This window comes from Eutrema salsugineum, unplaced genomic scaffold (genome assembly GCF_000478725.1).
Source record: "Eutrema salsugineum unplaced genomic scaffold, Eutsalg1_0 scaffold_13, whole genome shotgun sequence".
In the NCBI taxonomy this organism is placed as follows: Eukaryota; Viridiplantae; Streptophyta; class Magnoliopsida; order Brassicales; family Brassicaceae; genus Eutrema; species Eutrema salsugineum.
The window spans coordinates 2,758,751-2,775,629 of NW_006256885.1; the positions used below are offsets into that span (position 1 = coordinate 2,758,751).

At 36.0% G+C, this 16,879-nt stretch overlaps 4 protein-coding genes across 6 annotated transcripts; 2 read left to right on the top strand and 2 right to left on the bottom strand.

The window, feature by feature from the left end:
- Window positions 1–15: 15 nt before the first annotated feature.
- LOC18023098 (transcription termination factor MTEF1, chloroplastic) lies at window positions 16–936 on the top strand. The gene has a single exon (XM_006406491.2). The coding sequence runs from the start codon at window positions 21–23 to the stop codon at window positions 852–854; it is 834 nt and encodes a 277-aa protein (XP_006406554.1). The 5' UTR covers window positions 16–20; the 3' UTR covers window positions 855–936.
- Window positions 854–6,874, bottom strand: LOC18023099 (phospholipase A-2-activating protein). Its single transcript, XM_006406492.2, has 22 exons — window positions 6,675–6,874; window positions 5,917–6,245; window positions 5,589–5,692; window positions 5,319–5,387; window positions 5,140–5,200; window positions 4,835–4,974; window positions 4,542–4,731; window positions 4,324–4,385; window positions 4,075–4,163; window positions 3,807–3,879; window positions 3,660–3,719; window positions 3,416–3,562; window positions 3,286–3,324; window positions 3,135–3,172; window positions 2,964–3,050; window positions 2,700–2,865; window positions 2,300–2,377; window positions 2,059–2,195; window positions 1,733–1,809; window positions 1,530–1,599; window positions 1,240–1,305; window positions 854–1,145 (listed from the first exon to the last, which is right to left on the bottom strand). The coding sequence occupies exons 1-22, from the start codon at window positions 6,732–6,734 to the stop codon at window positions 1,011–1,013; spliced, it is 2,277 nt and encodes a 758-aa protein (XP_006406555.1). The 5' UTR covers window positions 6,735–6,874; the 3' UTR covers window positions 854–1,010.
- Window positions 6,875–7,238: 364 nt separating this feature from the next.
- Window positions 7,239–9,323, top strand: LOC18023100 (probable 1-acyl-sn-glycerol-3-phosphate acyltransferase 5). Of its 3 annotated transcripts, none has more exons than XM_006406493.2 (4): window positions 7,239–7,438; window positions 7,744–8,449; window positions 8,532–8,662; window positions 8,764–9,323. In XM_006406493.2, the coding sequence occupies exons 2-4, from the start codon at window positions 7,875–7,877 to the stop codon at window positions 9,204–9,206; spliced, it is 1,149 nt and encodes a 382-aa protein (XP_006406556.1). In that variant the 5' UTR covers window positions 7,239–7,438; window positions 7,744–7,874; the 3' UTR covers window positions 9,207–9,323. The 3 variants fall into 3 exon arrangements, with proteins under 3 accessions (XP_006406556.1, XP_024015419.1, XP_024015420.1); XM_024159651.1 differs by having other exon boundaries at window positions 7,239–7,403; XM_024159652.1 differs by having other exon boundaries at window positions 7,239–7,290.
- Window positions 9,324–10,674: 1,351 nt separating this feature from the next.
- Window positions 10,675–13,075, bottom strand: LOC18023102 (putative pentatricopeptide repeat-containing protein At3g18840). The gene is made up of 2 exons (XM_006406495.2): window positions 10,839–13,075; window positions 10,675–10,767 (listed from the first exon to the last, which is right to left on the bottom strand). The coding sequence occupies exon 1, from the start codon at window positions 12,880–12,882 to the stop codon at window positions 10,846–10,848; it is 2,037 nt and encodes a 678-aa protein (XP_006406558.1). The 5' UTR covers window positions 12,883–13,075; the 3' UTR covers window positions 10,675–10,767; window positions 10,839–10,845.
- Between the last annotated feature and the right edge of the window lie 3,804 nt (window positions 13,076–16,879).

The following is a 16,879-nucleotide window of genomic DNA, read 5'->3' on the forward strand; positions in this document are numbered from 1 at the left end:
GAAACAAGTGAGGAAATCAAATGGCTAATTCATCTGTCATTTCTTCACTTCGTCTTCAACCTCTATCCTCATTCTCGTCGTCTTCCTCTCCTCCTCCATACTCTAGACCTCTCTATCTCAAATTCCACACCTCTCACCGGGAAAATCTAAGATACCTCTCTACCCTCGGGGTAATTCCTCAGAACCCCCGTCTTGCCCCTCCAGCGGACAACCTTCCCGCTATCCTCTCCGCCGTGAACTTCCTAAAATCAAAGGGAATCTCCGACCAAGATTTCCCACGCCTCGTCTTCCTCTGTCCCCAGCTCTTCTCTCCCACTTTCGACATATCCAGAATCGATCCCGTCTTCGATTTTCTCACCCTTGAGCTCGGAGCTTCCGCCGCGGAATCCAGAGGACTGATCGTGAATTGCCCGAACATCCTCCTCTCCGACGTCGAGTACTGCTTGAGGCCGACGCTGGTTTACCTTCGGGAGCTAGGCCTGCAGAATCTGAACCGAGCGAGCAAGACGAACGCTCACGTGCTTAACACGAGGGTGGAGAAGCTAAGAGCTAAGATGAGATTCCTCAAGAGCATAGGGTTCCAAAACGAGGAAGCAGCTAGAGTCTGCGGGAGAATCCCGGCGATATTCGGATATAGTATCGAAGATAACTTGAGGCCCAAGTTCGAGTTTCTCGTTTACGACATGGAAAGAGAATTAGAAGAGCTCAAGAAGTTTCCGCAGTATTTCGGGTTTAGCTTGGGGAAGAGGATAAAGCCAAGACACTGGCATTTGAAGAAGAAGAACGTTAGGGTTTCGCTTAGTAGAATGCTCATGTGGGGTGACCTCAAATTCTACTCCAAATGGAAACCATAAAAACAGAACAGAGAGTCTCTTAGTCTTTCCTCTGTTTCAATCTAACTGTTAAATATTCAAATCAATTTGAAGCTCTCTGCTAGAAAATTTTGCATTGCGTTTCAAAGGAAAAGAGAATACAAATCATATGAAACTGTTAAGGATGGAATTTAGCTCTCAAGGCTGACGAATTAGAAGATCGATATCCGCACCAACTTCTGCAATCTTGGCTTCCTTCGACGCCTTTGCCGATTTCGCAATGCTCTCAACATCAAAATCTATCGCTATCTTCTTCACTAGGCCTTCAAGCATCTGTCATTACAGAAAACACATACACCGATAAAAAATAATGTAACAATCAAGCATTATACATAAAAGGAACAGCTCTAGTGGTTTGGGAACTAACCAGAGAGCCAATTGCTACCAAACTCCGGAACTTGGAATCAACATCTGCAGCTTCCTCTTCTGCAATCTGTTTCAAACTTTCATCTTTTTAGCACGGAGGTGATAATACGATATTCGTTCTAAGAGATTTTCAGGAAACTCTTTGGTACATTGGTTCTCTCAGATTTTACTTTTATCTCAGAGATTTGTTCAAGTGATAAAGAGTGACTACAACAGATGAGATCAAATTCAGTGGTGAGATATGAATGTGGATATATCCACGATGGTGAAAATGACCAATTTTGGGCTTACTTGCAATGCTGCTGAAAGGGCTTGAGCTTGGCCTTCTTGATCCTTCTTTTCAATTAATAGCACTGCATAGCTGCAAAAAAAAAACATAGACCATGATGTTGATGTTCTGTCTCTGATAAAAACTCAATAGTGAGTATTATTGATGATAGCTACGATTTGGCATGACTCCACATGAAACAAAAGTAATATAAGAGAGATCTTACTTGAGAAGCAACGTCGAATAAGCCAACTGCAGATTCTTATTTGGGGATGAATAACAGTTTGAGAAGGCATCAAGAATCTGCATTGATAAACAGCACTTAATAAAAAGGCTGAGTACCCGAGAAACCACAAATGTATAGGGACCAGTAAAAAGTAATAAACAACTTCATTTTAGTTCCCAGACGCAGCTCAGCCACAGATACTAGACACAGAATCCAAAAATTCCACCTCAAAGGCTGAGAGTCATGGCTAAACCAATAATAGGTTCATCAAGACTATCACAGACTCTAAATATGATATAAAACCGTGGAAACGAAATTGTACTTACTTGACTATGATGCCTCTGTAGCCAGTAATGAAATGAGGAATTCTTGAATAGATTAACCAGGACACGAACTGTTGTTAGAAGATTTGCAGGAAGAGCCGAATCTCCTGTGACTTTCTTTATCAAATCCAAAAGCAGGTCTGGTTGAATCCAATGTAACAGAGAGATACAAATTAAATTAAGGACATTAGCTGATACTTTAATTCATGTTGAGAAACCATAGCTTCACGTGAGAGATGATTACCATTGTTGTTTTCCATATGCTTAATGAGTAGACTTGCTCCATGAGGATGCAAAACGAGCATCCTGACTATATCAGTAGCTGCATATTCAAAAACCATAAGCATAAGAGCTCGAACCAAAAGCAAAACATAAGGCTATATCAAACAATTGACACAGAATTATAAAGGGGCTGGAAAAGGGAAAATGCGTTATGGCCTGCCAGAAACATCAAGAGAAACAGAAACCAAGAATATTATCTAAATAAACCAAGACATACACATCGTAGATTGTTATACAAGCATATTGGAATCAACTGATTTTGTTATGGCTTCATAATAGTGAGAAACATACGGTTACAACCAAAAGCTCAATATTGAATAAACAGTTTTCTTTGGCTAATTGATTGACATGAGAAGGCGTACCAGGAAACATCATTGCAGGTGGCCATGCCTGTAGCACTTTCAAAAGCAAAGTAATGTCCATGTCAGCAAAACTGGTAGAGTGGTAATGTGATGTGTCCTTGAGTATTTTAACGATTGCTCCTACTCTAGATACTTCGACTTCTGTCAGGGAACTGTCATTATTTACCTTCAAAAGATGGAAAATTTTCAAAAGCATATATTACCAACACTAGTATTGGGTGCAACTGTAGTCATGTGCCAGAAGTTAGTACTGAGAGAGCTTACTGGGTCAGATCGCAATGTATTGTTGAACTCTGTCATCTTTTTCAGAATCCCGTCATATTGAGCAACATCGAAAACTAGCACACCTTTCTGGAGAAAACAATGGAAGCAAAAAGGATCAATAGCTAGAAAAACCAAACATGAATAAAGTAAGAATAAAGAATTCATGCATACTTTTGGAATGTGCTTGTATAAAGGTTTTGCCGGAGTTGCTGCAACAGAAAAGAGTCAAAGTGCATGAGCCAACAGAAGACTGTTCGAGAAACTAAAATCCCTAATGAAATTTAAGTAATATGTGAAAATAATTTAGACGATATATTCATACCAGCTGTGTGAGATGCTTGCCCAGGAACATAAGCATTTGCTGTTACACAAGGAAGGAAAAAATGAAAATTTAATAAATTCCCGAAAACAGAATTTAATACCAAATAGTTTCAAAAACATGTGATTTTTACCGCCCGTGAAGGGATCACGAAAAGATGGATTAAAGTTGAAGTCTTTCTGCCCAGAATTTTGTAATATAAATTCAACAATCTGCTGTCGATATGCAAAGGGAAGATTCTCTTTTAGAAGCCACTTGTCAGCTGCATCATAAGGATTGTCTGCCAAACAAGAAAACATGTGAAGAGTAATAAATTGAAGCACTTTCTTGTAATTTCACTTGGAACTGAAAGAAGGCCAGCAACACAGTTTAGGTACCTGATCGATTGTAAGGTAGCTTCCGGATAGGTTCCCCGTCACCAATGTCAACATCGAAAACTAGAAGAAAAAAAACGGTCAAGAATGTTGTTCACTTTGATCTTATATGATTCTGAAGTTTCCATAATAATAGGTTAAAATCCTAACCAAAATCATACTGAAACCCATCGAGGATTGGACGGTCAGCCACACCATCTGGACCATCAACAACCTCACCAATCTGAAAAAAAAAGGTGACATGAGACCACAGGTTAGAGACAAATCACTCTACCACAAGTTATGTGTATATTCATGTATGCGATCTAGTCAATAATAAAGCAGCATTCAGATCAAGAACAAAAATGGCATGCGGTGAAGTAACCAACAGACGAAAAAGGTTAAGAACAAAAAAAAAGATAAAAGTTCATTCACTTACTTTGTCCCATTTCTGTTCGTTCATATTCCATGCATAAGCAACACCATTGTCTCCCTCCCTTATGACTTTTGTCTGGCCATCACTGGTACCTGAGAGAATAGTAGAAGATGTTACAAGAATGACCATAGCCAGACGGTATCAATTCCAACTGGGAAATTATTTCTGTGATCTCTTAAGATTTCTTTTAAAATTGAGGCTTTCTACCGGATGATAAAAGTTAATAATACAGCATTTGGAATTTAGTGGCACCTGGTATCGTCAGCGCATCAAGTCCCGGCAGCTCGTCAAGTTTCATTCCTCCAACCTTTTTCCTGAGATAAAGAATGGCATGCAATTAATATACTTTTCAGTAACTTTTTGAGCATAATAGACACAAAATACACTGTCAACAGATCATATAGTAAAAAATCATGAAACTGCCACGTGAAAAAAAAACTTATGGACATAGGATTTAATAGTCAGATTACCTGCTTAATTTGTACTGAGAAATTTGGGAATCATAGGCATCAATCTCCATCTGATCTGCAATCATGTCATTGCGTGCTGTCCAAACACGAACTACCCCGTCCGAGCATGCAGTCACAATATCTCCAGTCTCCAAGAACTTGGCATCCCAGACACAGCCTGGATGTTCCAAACTCTGAACGCATACTCCATCTGTAGCAGACAATATCAACAAAGTAAGAACAACATATCAATTCATAAGAAACAAACAGACATGATTTAAAACCAAAAGAGAGAAAAGGAAAACCATGATCACCATTCCATATCTTAGCATAGCGATCTTCGCTGCCACTAACAATAAGGCCAGATGCATGTGCGTCAACTGAATACACAATGGAAGTGTGGCCAACCATCTCCAGAAGAACTTCGCCACTTAGAGCCCATAACCTGATTGAGCTGTTTAGATAAAACGAAAATAGAGATTACTACCAAGATGAACAAAATATATAACCACCGGATCACAAAACTTATCCAGGTAATGCAAGAGACCATGGATGAGCGTGATTTACTTGGAAAACGGCAATAAGTAAGGCAAGCGGCTGATGGAAGCAAAGAACTTACCCATCATGTGATGCTGAAAGAAATCCTAAATCAGGCATCACTGCTAACCCTCTAACAGTATCTGCATTGCAAAATAAAAGTAAAATTATAAGACAATAGTTTCTCCAATGAAAAGCTTCTCGTATTGACAAAGAAATTTGAGACAAAAGGAAAAGTTAGAGAGACATGAAGAAATTCACCTGCATGCCCTGTCAAAGTTCGCAGCATTGTTTTTCCCTTCCAGAGTTTTAGAGTGGTGTCACTTGAACCTGGTAGCAGGATAAGTAACGTGCTAGTTGAGAGTTTCAGGATAAGTAAAGTCAATGCATATTATGATCAACCTAAAAAACATTAAGCTTATTTGGAGAACGATGAAACAAGAAGGAAAAACAATTGAACAAGGAAGAACTTGAAATCAAGAAAACGACAGAAAACAAGAAACAATTTTCAGCTTTAGCCAGATGATGTACCTGAAACGAGCTCACCAGATGGCAGCTTTATGACTGCCTGGACAGGCGACTGGTGTGCCTCCCAAGATTCAACAAGCTGGCCGTTTCTCCAGCGTTTCAGAGTTCTACAGAATAAATATATAAAAAGTCAAATGAGAAATTAAGCTACGTCAAGACAATACTGCACACAGTTAAGACTCATAATTACCCTCAGAACTACGACTAAGAATAACTTAGTATCCCATAAGGAAACCCACAGGCTAATACACTCACTGGATTTTAAGCAAGAAATTGACTGAACAGTTGGTAAGCATTATACTAAGAAAAATATGTGAACAGGAGGACTTACTGATCAACTGAAGATGAAACTATGTCCTCATTATCAAGAGTAACACCAGTGACTTGCATCTTATGACCCTTCAATGTCTGAATAATCTCTCCATTAATCAAGTTCCAAACGAAAACGGAAGTATCCATGCTCCCAGAGACGAGTCTGCCTTCAGGGTATTCCTCATTCGGTGGAATCCATGCAAGGGGTCCAACAAAGCTTGTATGACCCAACAAAATTTTAGAAGATGAATACTTGCGCTTATCAGAATCCAGTGACCATACCCTGATGGTTCTATCTCTTGATGAGCTAGCTATATTCTCATCAGTGCACACGCATATTCCACGAACCTGATTAACAATTGCAGTTTTGCATTAGCTCAATCGCATAAGGTACAAACCCAGCATCTAAATAGTAATGCCATTTGACACGCAAGATTAAACATCCATAAGAAACAACTCTAAAATTCAGTACCCAGCATCTAAATATCTCTGGAATTTCAACGCAACCCACATCCCCGTGGGAGATTTGAACTACTACAAAATCTAATCATAACAAAGCCTCACGCTAATTATCAAATCCGCACATGAAACTGAAGCAGAATCGCATGTAAATTCACATCAGGCGGGTGATTTTAGAAAATTCAACAAGGCCGAAGAAAGAAGTTGGAATCACGGAGCTGAATTATGCTAACACCTTCCAAAGTTTCGAAATCTAGAGAAAGAATCGATCACTAAAACAAGAAAACACAGTAAAGAAAGAAGTGGATTTCGTCTTACATCATCATCGTGGCCGCGAATCTCGCACCTGAGCTTGTACTCATTGAAATCGATATCCATGATGACTGAGAACGAGCAGCAAATTGAGAAGACCAAACGGTTAAAGAAGAGCGACTCAAAAAGTGACTTGCGGGAGGAGGAAGACTGGGAGAGAAGGAGAGGGATCTTAATCTCTCATAAACTTCCGAAAGAAAAAAAAGGATATTTTTAAAAAATATAAGAGTGTAGTTATTTACTTTTATGTCCAACTTAACACATCTCTTTCATTTTTCTCGCCAACATTCATTGGGCCCAGCGACTTATGGGCTTTACAAACCCGACCCAGTTTAGATACTGGTTTGTTTTCTTTTTCAATTTCTTAAAAAATAGAATAATTGATATGAACACTTGAACAGCATTGGTGACGTTGTAGAATTTAATATATACGAAAAAGGAGGGGACAGTGGTTTAAATTTCCGCACCCTCCTTGAGTACTTTCTACGAGGATGGCATCACCCGTAATTACCAACCACCTCCGAGCCCTTTTTCACAACCAGTCGTAGTCCTCCATGATCTTTTCTCGGCCATTAATCTTTTCTTCTGCACTGTTTATAAAACCCTGAAGCTCATTTTCATGGTAAGCAAGCTGTCTTCTTCTTCAATCTCTTTTCCTGAAAATTTTCAGAAAGCAAAAAGAAAAATCGGATAGTGAATTTAAATACCTGCATTGCAAAATATATCAGTAAAATTGTAATGCTCTGTGTCCTGATTTTTTTTTTTTCTTGGTGAGATTTAAGCTTGAATCTTTGATTATCATGGTCAGGTGTTTTTTTAGACTATATATATGTCTGAGAATGAAACTTCTTCTTTACTTTAATCGAAGGATAAGTCAGATCCTTAGATTCTTAGTTTGATTATTAAAATCTATCATCTTTCAACCTTTAGTGTTTAGTAATTAAATATGAAGCTTTCATAGGAATCCTTAAGATTTGCTCAGCTCCTTTATATTGAACTTTCATCAGCTTACATTTTCTGTTGATTAATGTTGTCTTCTATCAAGTTCTTTAAGTCTTTGATCATATAACTGCAGGTGAAGTATGACCTGTCCAAGAACTCAAAGATGATGATGATGTTATGACGCTCTGAATGTGATTCTGGTACAACCAATCAAGACACAGACGCAACAGGAGGTTAAGTAGATCATCTTAAGGTGTAAAAAAAATGGAAAAGAAAGTTACAAAGAGTGAAGAAAATATACCAAACTCTAATAATAAGTTGTCTCTGATAAGAGTGTTAAGAGGTATAACATGCCTGATGGTGTTGGTTTCAACAGCTTTTATGATGTTGATATTCTGGGGGTTCCTCTCAGCTGTAGTGTTGAGGCTTTTCAGTGTACACTATAGCCGTAAATGTGTTTCCTTCTTCTTTGGCTCGTGGCTCGCCTTGTGGCCATTTCTCTTTGAGAAGATAAACAGAACCAAAGTTGTTTTCTGTGGGGATAAGGTTCCTTGTGAGGAACGAGTATTGCTCATGGCAAATCACCGGACAGAAGTTGATTGGATGTACTTCTGGGATCTTGCGCTGCGTAAAGGCCAGATTGGTAATATGAAATATGTTCTCAAGAGCAGTTTGATGAAGTTACCTCTGTTTGGTTGGGCGTTTCACCTCTTCGAGTTTATTCCTGTTGAGCGGAAATGGGAAGTCGATGAAGCAAACTTGAGGCAGATGGTTTCGAGTTTTAAGGATCCACGAGATGCTTTATGGCTTGCTCTTTTCCCCGAGGGCACAGATTACACGTAAGTTCCATCTTCATTTGAGTGTTATTCTTGTTTAGAAACCCTTTTGGTTAAAGCATTTTACCATGAGCACTTTATGCAGAGAGGCTAAATGCGAAAGGAGTAAGAAATTTGCAGCTGCAAATGGCCTTCCTGTTCTGAACAACGTGCTGCTTCCCAGAACAAAAGGTTTCGTCTCCTGTTTGGAAGAATTGAGTTGCTCACTTGATGCAGGTTTGTTTATACTTTTGCTTGTTTGCATCAGTAAGATCCTATGCTTTTCCTTTACTCTTGAGGAAAGCAAACTTTTATGCAACTATTTGCACTTCTTGCAGTTTATGATGTGACCATCGGGTATAAAAACCGTTGCCCGTCTTTCTTAGACAATGTCTATGGTATTGAGCCATCAGAAGTTCACATCCACATCCGTCGTATCAACCTAACCCAAATCCCAAATAAAGAAAAGGAGATCAATGCTTGGTTAGTGAACACATTCCAGCTCAAAGACCAGCTGCTCAATGACTTCTACTCTCGTGGCCATTTCCCTAACGAAGGAACAGAAAAAGAGTTCAACACAACGAAGTACCTCATAAACTGCTTGGCAGTGATTGTCTTCACGATCATCTGTACGCATCTCACCTTCTTCTCGTCAATGATTTGGTTCAAGATCTATGTCTCTTTGGCCTGTGCCTACTTGACCTCTGCTACACATTTGAATCTTCGTGCTGTTCCACTTGTAGAGACTGCAAAAAGAGCCTTCAAATTAGTAAACAAATAAACTTTACTTTGTGTTTATTAATTCACATGATGGAATCATTTTTTTTTCTCTTTCACTTTTGTATTTTGGGGTTAATACTCAATCCCATTTCTACTTATGAAATATGAGTTTAAGCTGCAATATATGATCAGATTTATATTAGAATCTCTTCATATACATTTATCTACTCATGTTAGCTCATAGCTTGGCAGACAAAGAACACAAAATTGAACCATAAGACACATTTGGCTGCTACATAACTCATAGAGCCACTGCAGTTTCACCAAAAACAAGATAATATATCGATTATTCTCATGAAAAAATTGTCAAATTGGGATAGTACGTCCAAGAGATATCAAAAGTAAAAGACTTTACAAACTGTATTTATCAAGTTGCATATGAAAGCAATTAAATTTGAGCCCCCCGTTAAATTTGAGGCAACCAAAGAACGCCCGTGACAAGTAAGCACATTGGAACATAGTAATGCCAATGTTTCACGGGCCTTCTTACCTTGTAGTGTGTAATTGTATTATATTAAAGTATCATAAGACAACAAGGGAATATAGATTATAATACATGTATAGTATAGACCATCTTAGACATTCGATATTCCCCTACACATGCTTTTAAATAAATATGGATATTGAATAATATGCACAGGAGATTAGTTCAGAGATTAATCACAAGATTATTGTCTTGTATGATGCTAGGGACCCATGCTTTCATGTTAAAATCATAATTCTGTAGATCTAATCACACCAGTAACGTGCCTATCCTCTCTATATAAACCCTATGAAGTAGGTAGAGTAGCATATCCTAAGCTAAGAGAAGAGCCAACCTATCAAATAGTTGCAAAACAATTAGTGAGAAACCCTCAAAGTACTCAAATCCATGGAGCCAAACACTAAGCTTGTCGTTATTACCTTGGTTCTTGCCTTGACACTCACGGCAGCAACCGGAGAGTTATGCGGTATGAGCGTTGCTGATCTGTACTCTTGCAAGCCCTATGTGCAGACTAAGAACCCAGTGACCACCGCCATTGATCCTAAGGGCCCTTGCTGCACTGCCCTGTCTGAGGCCGACTTGCAGTGTCTCTGCAAGCAGAAAACCAAAATTAATCCCTTTCTCAGTGGGATCGACTTTGGCCTCGCTGCTAAACTCCCGGAGAAGTGTGGTTTATCTGGTCCAACTTGCTAGGATCAGTTTTCTGTTGAAAGGTTTCGCTTTGTGTTTTGATTTTCTTCATGAGTCCATGGTTCTTGTATTGGTTTCTGTGTTTGTTTGATGTTGTTTCAGTTGTTGTTGTCTTAACTGCATTGCGGTGTTGCTTGATTTATTCAAAATAATAAAACAAAACAAAACAAAAAATTAGTAAGAATGATTGCAGAAAGGAACATACAGTAGACAGTTCACTTCAACTCTAAAACATGTTACAGACCCGATGAGAGATGAATAAAGACCAGAGATACCAGATACCATTGGTACTCACATGACCTTGACGTCTTGGTTATGCTAAGTTTAAACTTATGAAGCCCTTCCACCAATGGAGAAAAACTTAGGATTTTTGTTTCCGAACCTTCAACTTTGCAATAACAGTCATATCAAGCTTGGGACATGTGAATATTCTACTACAATGCACAGAAAAATTGATACCTCTCTCTTAAATAGTGATTTCAGTTATTTCAGTCAAATCCTTGGTCACAAAATGTAGCATGGAATATATAGCTTCTGTTTTGAAATGAGAAATATCATAGGAAGTAAACATGTGAACTTGATTATCGATATATGCCCGGCTGCACCCAGAAAACTTTTCCAGCTCCTTCCCTCTCATACTATTCCGTATCCGTCTCATATCTTCCCAGCTACCAGACGAGGCATAAGCGTTAGCTAGTTGAACATAACGAGACCCGTTAGATCCTTCTATGGCTAACAATTTCTCTTCCACTTCCTTCACAAGTTCTGTCTTCTTATTAAAGTTACAAGCATTTAAAAACGCTCCAAGAATAACAGCATCTTCTTCAACTTGATCAATACCTTTCATAATTTCTATGGCTTTGTCCAACCTATTGGCCTTTCCATACAAATCGATCATGCAGGTATGGTGACCAACCTCGGGGGATATGTTATAAACCTCTATCATCGACTTGAAGTACTGCTCACCCTCTAAAACTAAGCCGCGGTGACGACAAGCTGATAGGAGGGCCATAAACGTTATTTCATCCGGCTTGAATCCACTCTTGGTCATGACTTCAAAGAGCTGGAAAGCTTTTGCTTCATGGCCATGGTGAGCACAACCAGCTATCATGGCGTTGTACATAATTGTATCTCTCTCGAAGCTACTGTCGAAGACCTTTTCAGCATACTCAACATTTCCGCATTTTGAATACATGTCAACAAATGCAGTAACAAGTTTCTTATCCGCCAAAATGCCTGTTCTCAAGCTGTGACCGTGAATCTCCTTCCCTGGTACCATAGAGGCTTGTAAAGAGCATGCACCAAGGATACTAACCATGACCAAAGAATCAGGAATTTTAGTCTCCTTGGCTATAAACTCACGTGCAAGTTCAAACACTGACTCAGGTTGCCCTAGATTGAGATATCCCAAGAACATTGCAGTCCAGACCACAATATTTTTTTCAGATAAAGAGTCAAATAACCTTTTTGCTTCCACCATCTTGCCCTGAGATGAGTAACCCACAATCATTGAAGAAGTTGAATACAAGTTGCCAAAACCATATAACAAATGGACAGACTCCGCATACTTCATCTCCCCACACTTACAGTAAACATCAACAATTCCACTGCTTATAAATTTATTAGAATATGATCCACTCTTCAATACCCGAGCATGTACTTCCTTTCCAATCTTCAGGCTCTTTAAACTACTAAGAACATTTAGTACAGCCCCGATAGTGTGTTCGTCCCATCTCAACCCACTTTCCTCCATACTAATAGCTATCTTCAAAGCTTCTTTTTCATATCCATTCTGCGCATACCCTGAAATCAATGTATTCCACGAAATTGCATCGTTCAGTTCTGGATTTCTCCAGAATATACTCAGGGCTCTTTCAATGTCACCTTCTCTACAATATGCTGCAATCATAGCGTTCTTAGCCACACCATCGACAAACTCAACACACGACCCGTTAAAGACATTACAAACCTCCTTAAACTTCCCACATTTTGAATACATGTGAATGAGAGAACTCACGGCAAACTTAGTTGCATCATTCCCAGTTTTCACCATAATGCCGTGCAACTGTTCACCATAAACCACATTGTATAACTTCGCAGAAAGCTTAAGCATAGTTGTAACAGAGAAATCGTCTACCCAAATCCCATCCTCCTCTTTCCTCTGCATCTCACCAAACATCTCAATGGCTTCACTCTCACACCCATCAGTTTTGGCAAACCCTGAAAGCAAAGTGTTATACGTGATCAAATCTCGTTCAGAACTGGCCTTTTTGAACAGTTCACGCGCTTCAGTCAAATTGTTGAACTTTACGTAGGCAGAGATCACAGCGTTCCACGAGTAAACGTTTCTCTCAGGCATTTCGTCGAACACATTCCGAGCTTCCCGCAATAAACCGTTCCTTGAGTAGAGATTAACGAGTTGGTTCGAGGAGATTGCGGTCAAGGTTAAACCATTTTTAATGGAGCGAGTGTGATGCAAAAACCCGTCTTTTAAACACCTCATGTCCTGTTTCAGACTTAAACTCGGGATATTCTAGGACAGGGAAATGAGAACTCCAGCTCTACGACTTTCGCAGACTTCTCTCGCTGAGCTTCTCGCCATTTTTGAGTTGGAATCGTCTCTCTTCCTCTCCCTATCGTATCAGCACGAAGTCACCCTAGGCGGAGCGTGATGCCACGCGCTGTTACTGAGCAGAGAGAGAGGGACCGAGGGAGAGAGCAAACTATTCGAGCTCTATTGTTTGGGCCTATAGGTCTAAGCCCATCTATAGAAAACGTTGAAAAAATGTTTTTTATTTGCATTTTTAGAGCATCTCCAACATCTTATAATTTCAAATAATTTTATATATTCAAAGAGACACCTTAAAACATCAAATTTTGAAGGGTTGAACAGTGACACCTTATATTTGAGGATTTACTGTTCAACACCTCAAATTTGAGGTGTTAAACAGTTTGAGGTGTCATTTTTTATTTATATTTCACTCCTTTCAGTTATATGTTTTAAAATTAATCATAATAACTTTGTGTTTATCATTTTAACTATTCTAATTTAATATCTTATTAATATTTCACATATATCTTTATAAATAAATTATATATACATATAAAATTTAAAAAAATAATTTCAAATAAAAATAATAATGACAAATAGTAAAATAATACATAACATTAAAAAAGCAAATACATAACAACAATATTACATAAAGCAGAATTTCATACAAACTCAAATAACACAAGAAAATAAACTTACATAAAAATATAAATATTACACAAATTAAACTTACATAAGAAATTTGTAGCTCTTAATCTGCAGATTAAAAATTAAAATAAAAACTTATTTATCACTTCGAAATGCTTTGATTGATCATATATAGAAACATATGGTAGTATTTTTATTGAATAAATTGGTATTTTGTTTTTAATTTATGATTTAGTTTGTGTATTTTATTATTATTATTTATATGTAATGTTATAATTAAAGTTGTATTTATTAATATTTTCTATAATATTTGTAATATGTGTTTTATAGTTATTTATCAAAGTTTTATGATTTTAGTTAATTATTATCAACAGTAAAGACTAAAATGTAAAGTATAATATTTTTAAGGTGTCATTTTAAAGTGTATTATTGGAGAGCATCACCCTCAAATTTCAAATATAAGGTTTCTCACATCTTAAAAATACAGTCTTTCTTGGAGATACTCTTATAATCTTATATATAAAAGACAACCAACTCTCCAGCTGAGTGACACATCAGCAATAGAGAGAGTGACATCTGTCAATTTAAAATATAAATAAATAATTAAATAATTAAATTTAAAGTAAATACATTAAAGAACATATAAATAAACATTAATATATATATATATATTAGAATGAATTCAAATTAATTTTTAATATACAAAATTTATAAATATTATATAATACAAAACTTTTTAAATGCACCATTCTATTTTCTTTTTTAAGTGATTTAAACTTCATTTTCAAATTAAAAATATAATTGAAATTTTAATGCAAGTAAAAAAATAATAAAACTTAATAAGTTTAAAGTTTAAAATAATCTTTTATAAAACTCCAACTAATAAAATTATAAAACACAAAGAATATTAAATAAATGATTAAAAAGTTATTAAAAATAATAGTAAAAAGAAGGGCGTCTATATAAAAATATCATACATGCTTTTTTAAATTAAAAAAAGTTGGAATCAATAATATATATAACCAAAAAATTCAAAAGATAAAATTAAGAAAGTTAACAAATATTGTATTAGTAAGATTTACAAGAATAAAAAATATGAGAATCGAATAACAAATAAATATTTATCTCTGATGATATTTAACGTATATTTTTAAGTGAACGATTACGTTTTTATACAAAAATTAAAATAGTAATTTTTTAATTCCTTATTATCTTGTAAGAAAAATTATAATATTTAGTACAATTAGGTGTAAAAGAGATTATAAATAATATATCATCAAGAAAAAAACAAAGAAAATATAATATTTTAAACACAAACATTGATTATAAACATAAAATTCAATACAAATTATAAAAATATATTATTTAAAATATAAATTAAAACAAAATCTGCGCATATATGCGCCGTTTCTCTCCTAGTTTTACCCTAAAGAATAATATATTATATTTTCTTCTAACCTAGATTCTATCATTTTGTTCATATTCATATATAGGTCTGACTCGCGTGAAAATCGTGCTTTACTATATCACATAATGGATATACACCCACTTTTGTAATATATTCTCTTATTATTTATATCCACAAAAATTTACAATATAACTTTTTGAAGAGTGGATGCTCAATCATACCAAAAAAGATCTAAAAGTTATTAGTTTCTGACTATCCTCCAATGATTTTTAACAAAAAAAAAAAAACGAATGATTCTTTATTCACTTTCTGGTTGTGTATTTATTAATTGAGCGCCATATTAGTAAACAAGGTGCTTTCAGATTATATAATTTTACATCTTTTCTTGATTAATTACCAACCATTTGAATTGTAATACTGATGTATCTATCTTCCTAATTTACTTGATGTTTCTACGTATATTTTACATATATATCTTTATTTTTTAGTAAATCACTAGTAATGAAATATATCTTCCAATTTTGATTTTCTTAAAACACGTCTATACATATTTTACTATTTGCTTAATTAATCTTATTCAGTAACAGTTGAAAATGTTATAGCATAAAAAAAAAAAAAAAAAAACAGTGGGAAATATATTTTGGTAAGTAGTCCGCAAGAGTCTTGAAACTTATCGGCCGCTACTTAAATCGGTTACAAAACTTACAATTACAAACAATATACATTGATCAAAATCAGAAATGATCTGTAGCCAATTAGAACACAATCATTTGCTCACAAATCACAATGATGAGCGTCGAACAAACATGCATACACATGATTACTTGATGGGAATTGGTGTAAAAACTATATATAATAACTCTTGAATATATGTTTGTCTACATATATATTGGATATATATGATTACTTGATTGGTGTCAAAACCATATATATATATATATATATATATATAATAATAATAACTCTTAAATAGATGTTTGTCTACATATATATTGGACAAAGCCACATCCAACTTTATCTGGTCCACAAATCCACCCATCTCTAGTTTAGGACCTTTCCACGTACAGCACATGCCACATGCCACATGCCGGCTTATGTAATACTAATATTGTTTTGGACCAAAGAAATCTCCCTTATATCATATTCTCATGAGGCTTATTGGACGCTTTCTGAAAATACTTCTAATTCATATTTTTTGCGTTAAATCGGCCAAAATGTTACTAGACCCCTATCTAGTATTCCGTCTGATATATTGCATTCTGATTAACCACTAAAATAATTTTTATCTTGCCGTAAAGAGTTTTAATCACAATTGAAAACCATAAACAAGAAACTATAAAAAAAAAAAAATTATGCTATTATTATAGGAATAAAAAGCGGTAGAAAAGAAAAATCTTTGTGGTAATCTTGGACTACTGATTTCTAAGTCAATAGAAACCACAAAGAGTGCCCTTATGAATTTGAGGTACGTTTCAAATGATTGTAACTTTTGTTTTGTTTTCATTTACGTCGTGGCCCAACGAATCCCCTACGTGTTGTGAATGATTGCCGACGGGACACCATTTGCTTTCTATTCAATGAGAAAAAATTTCTCCTTTTATTCGTATTTACTTGGTCGAAATTTAGGTTAATAGGTGTATATATTAGGGGATTTAATTTTTTAAAAATTCTACCCCCATAAGGAAACAAATTTTTTGCAAAAAAGCGTTTGTTTAAACATTTTTTTTGTTAATATTCCGGGACGTTTGCTCTCGCCTATCTACATCATCCCATGATACTTGAGAGTATATTAGCAAATTTTTAAAACCCTCTTGTAAATTATATGATTACTGGTTTTCAGAGCATATAAAGTGTCAGGAACTGGGATTCAGGTATATAGGTACAGCTGGGGAA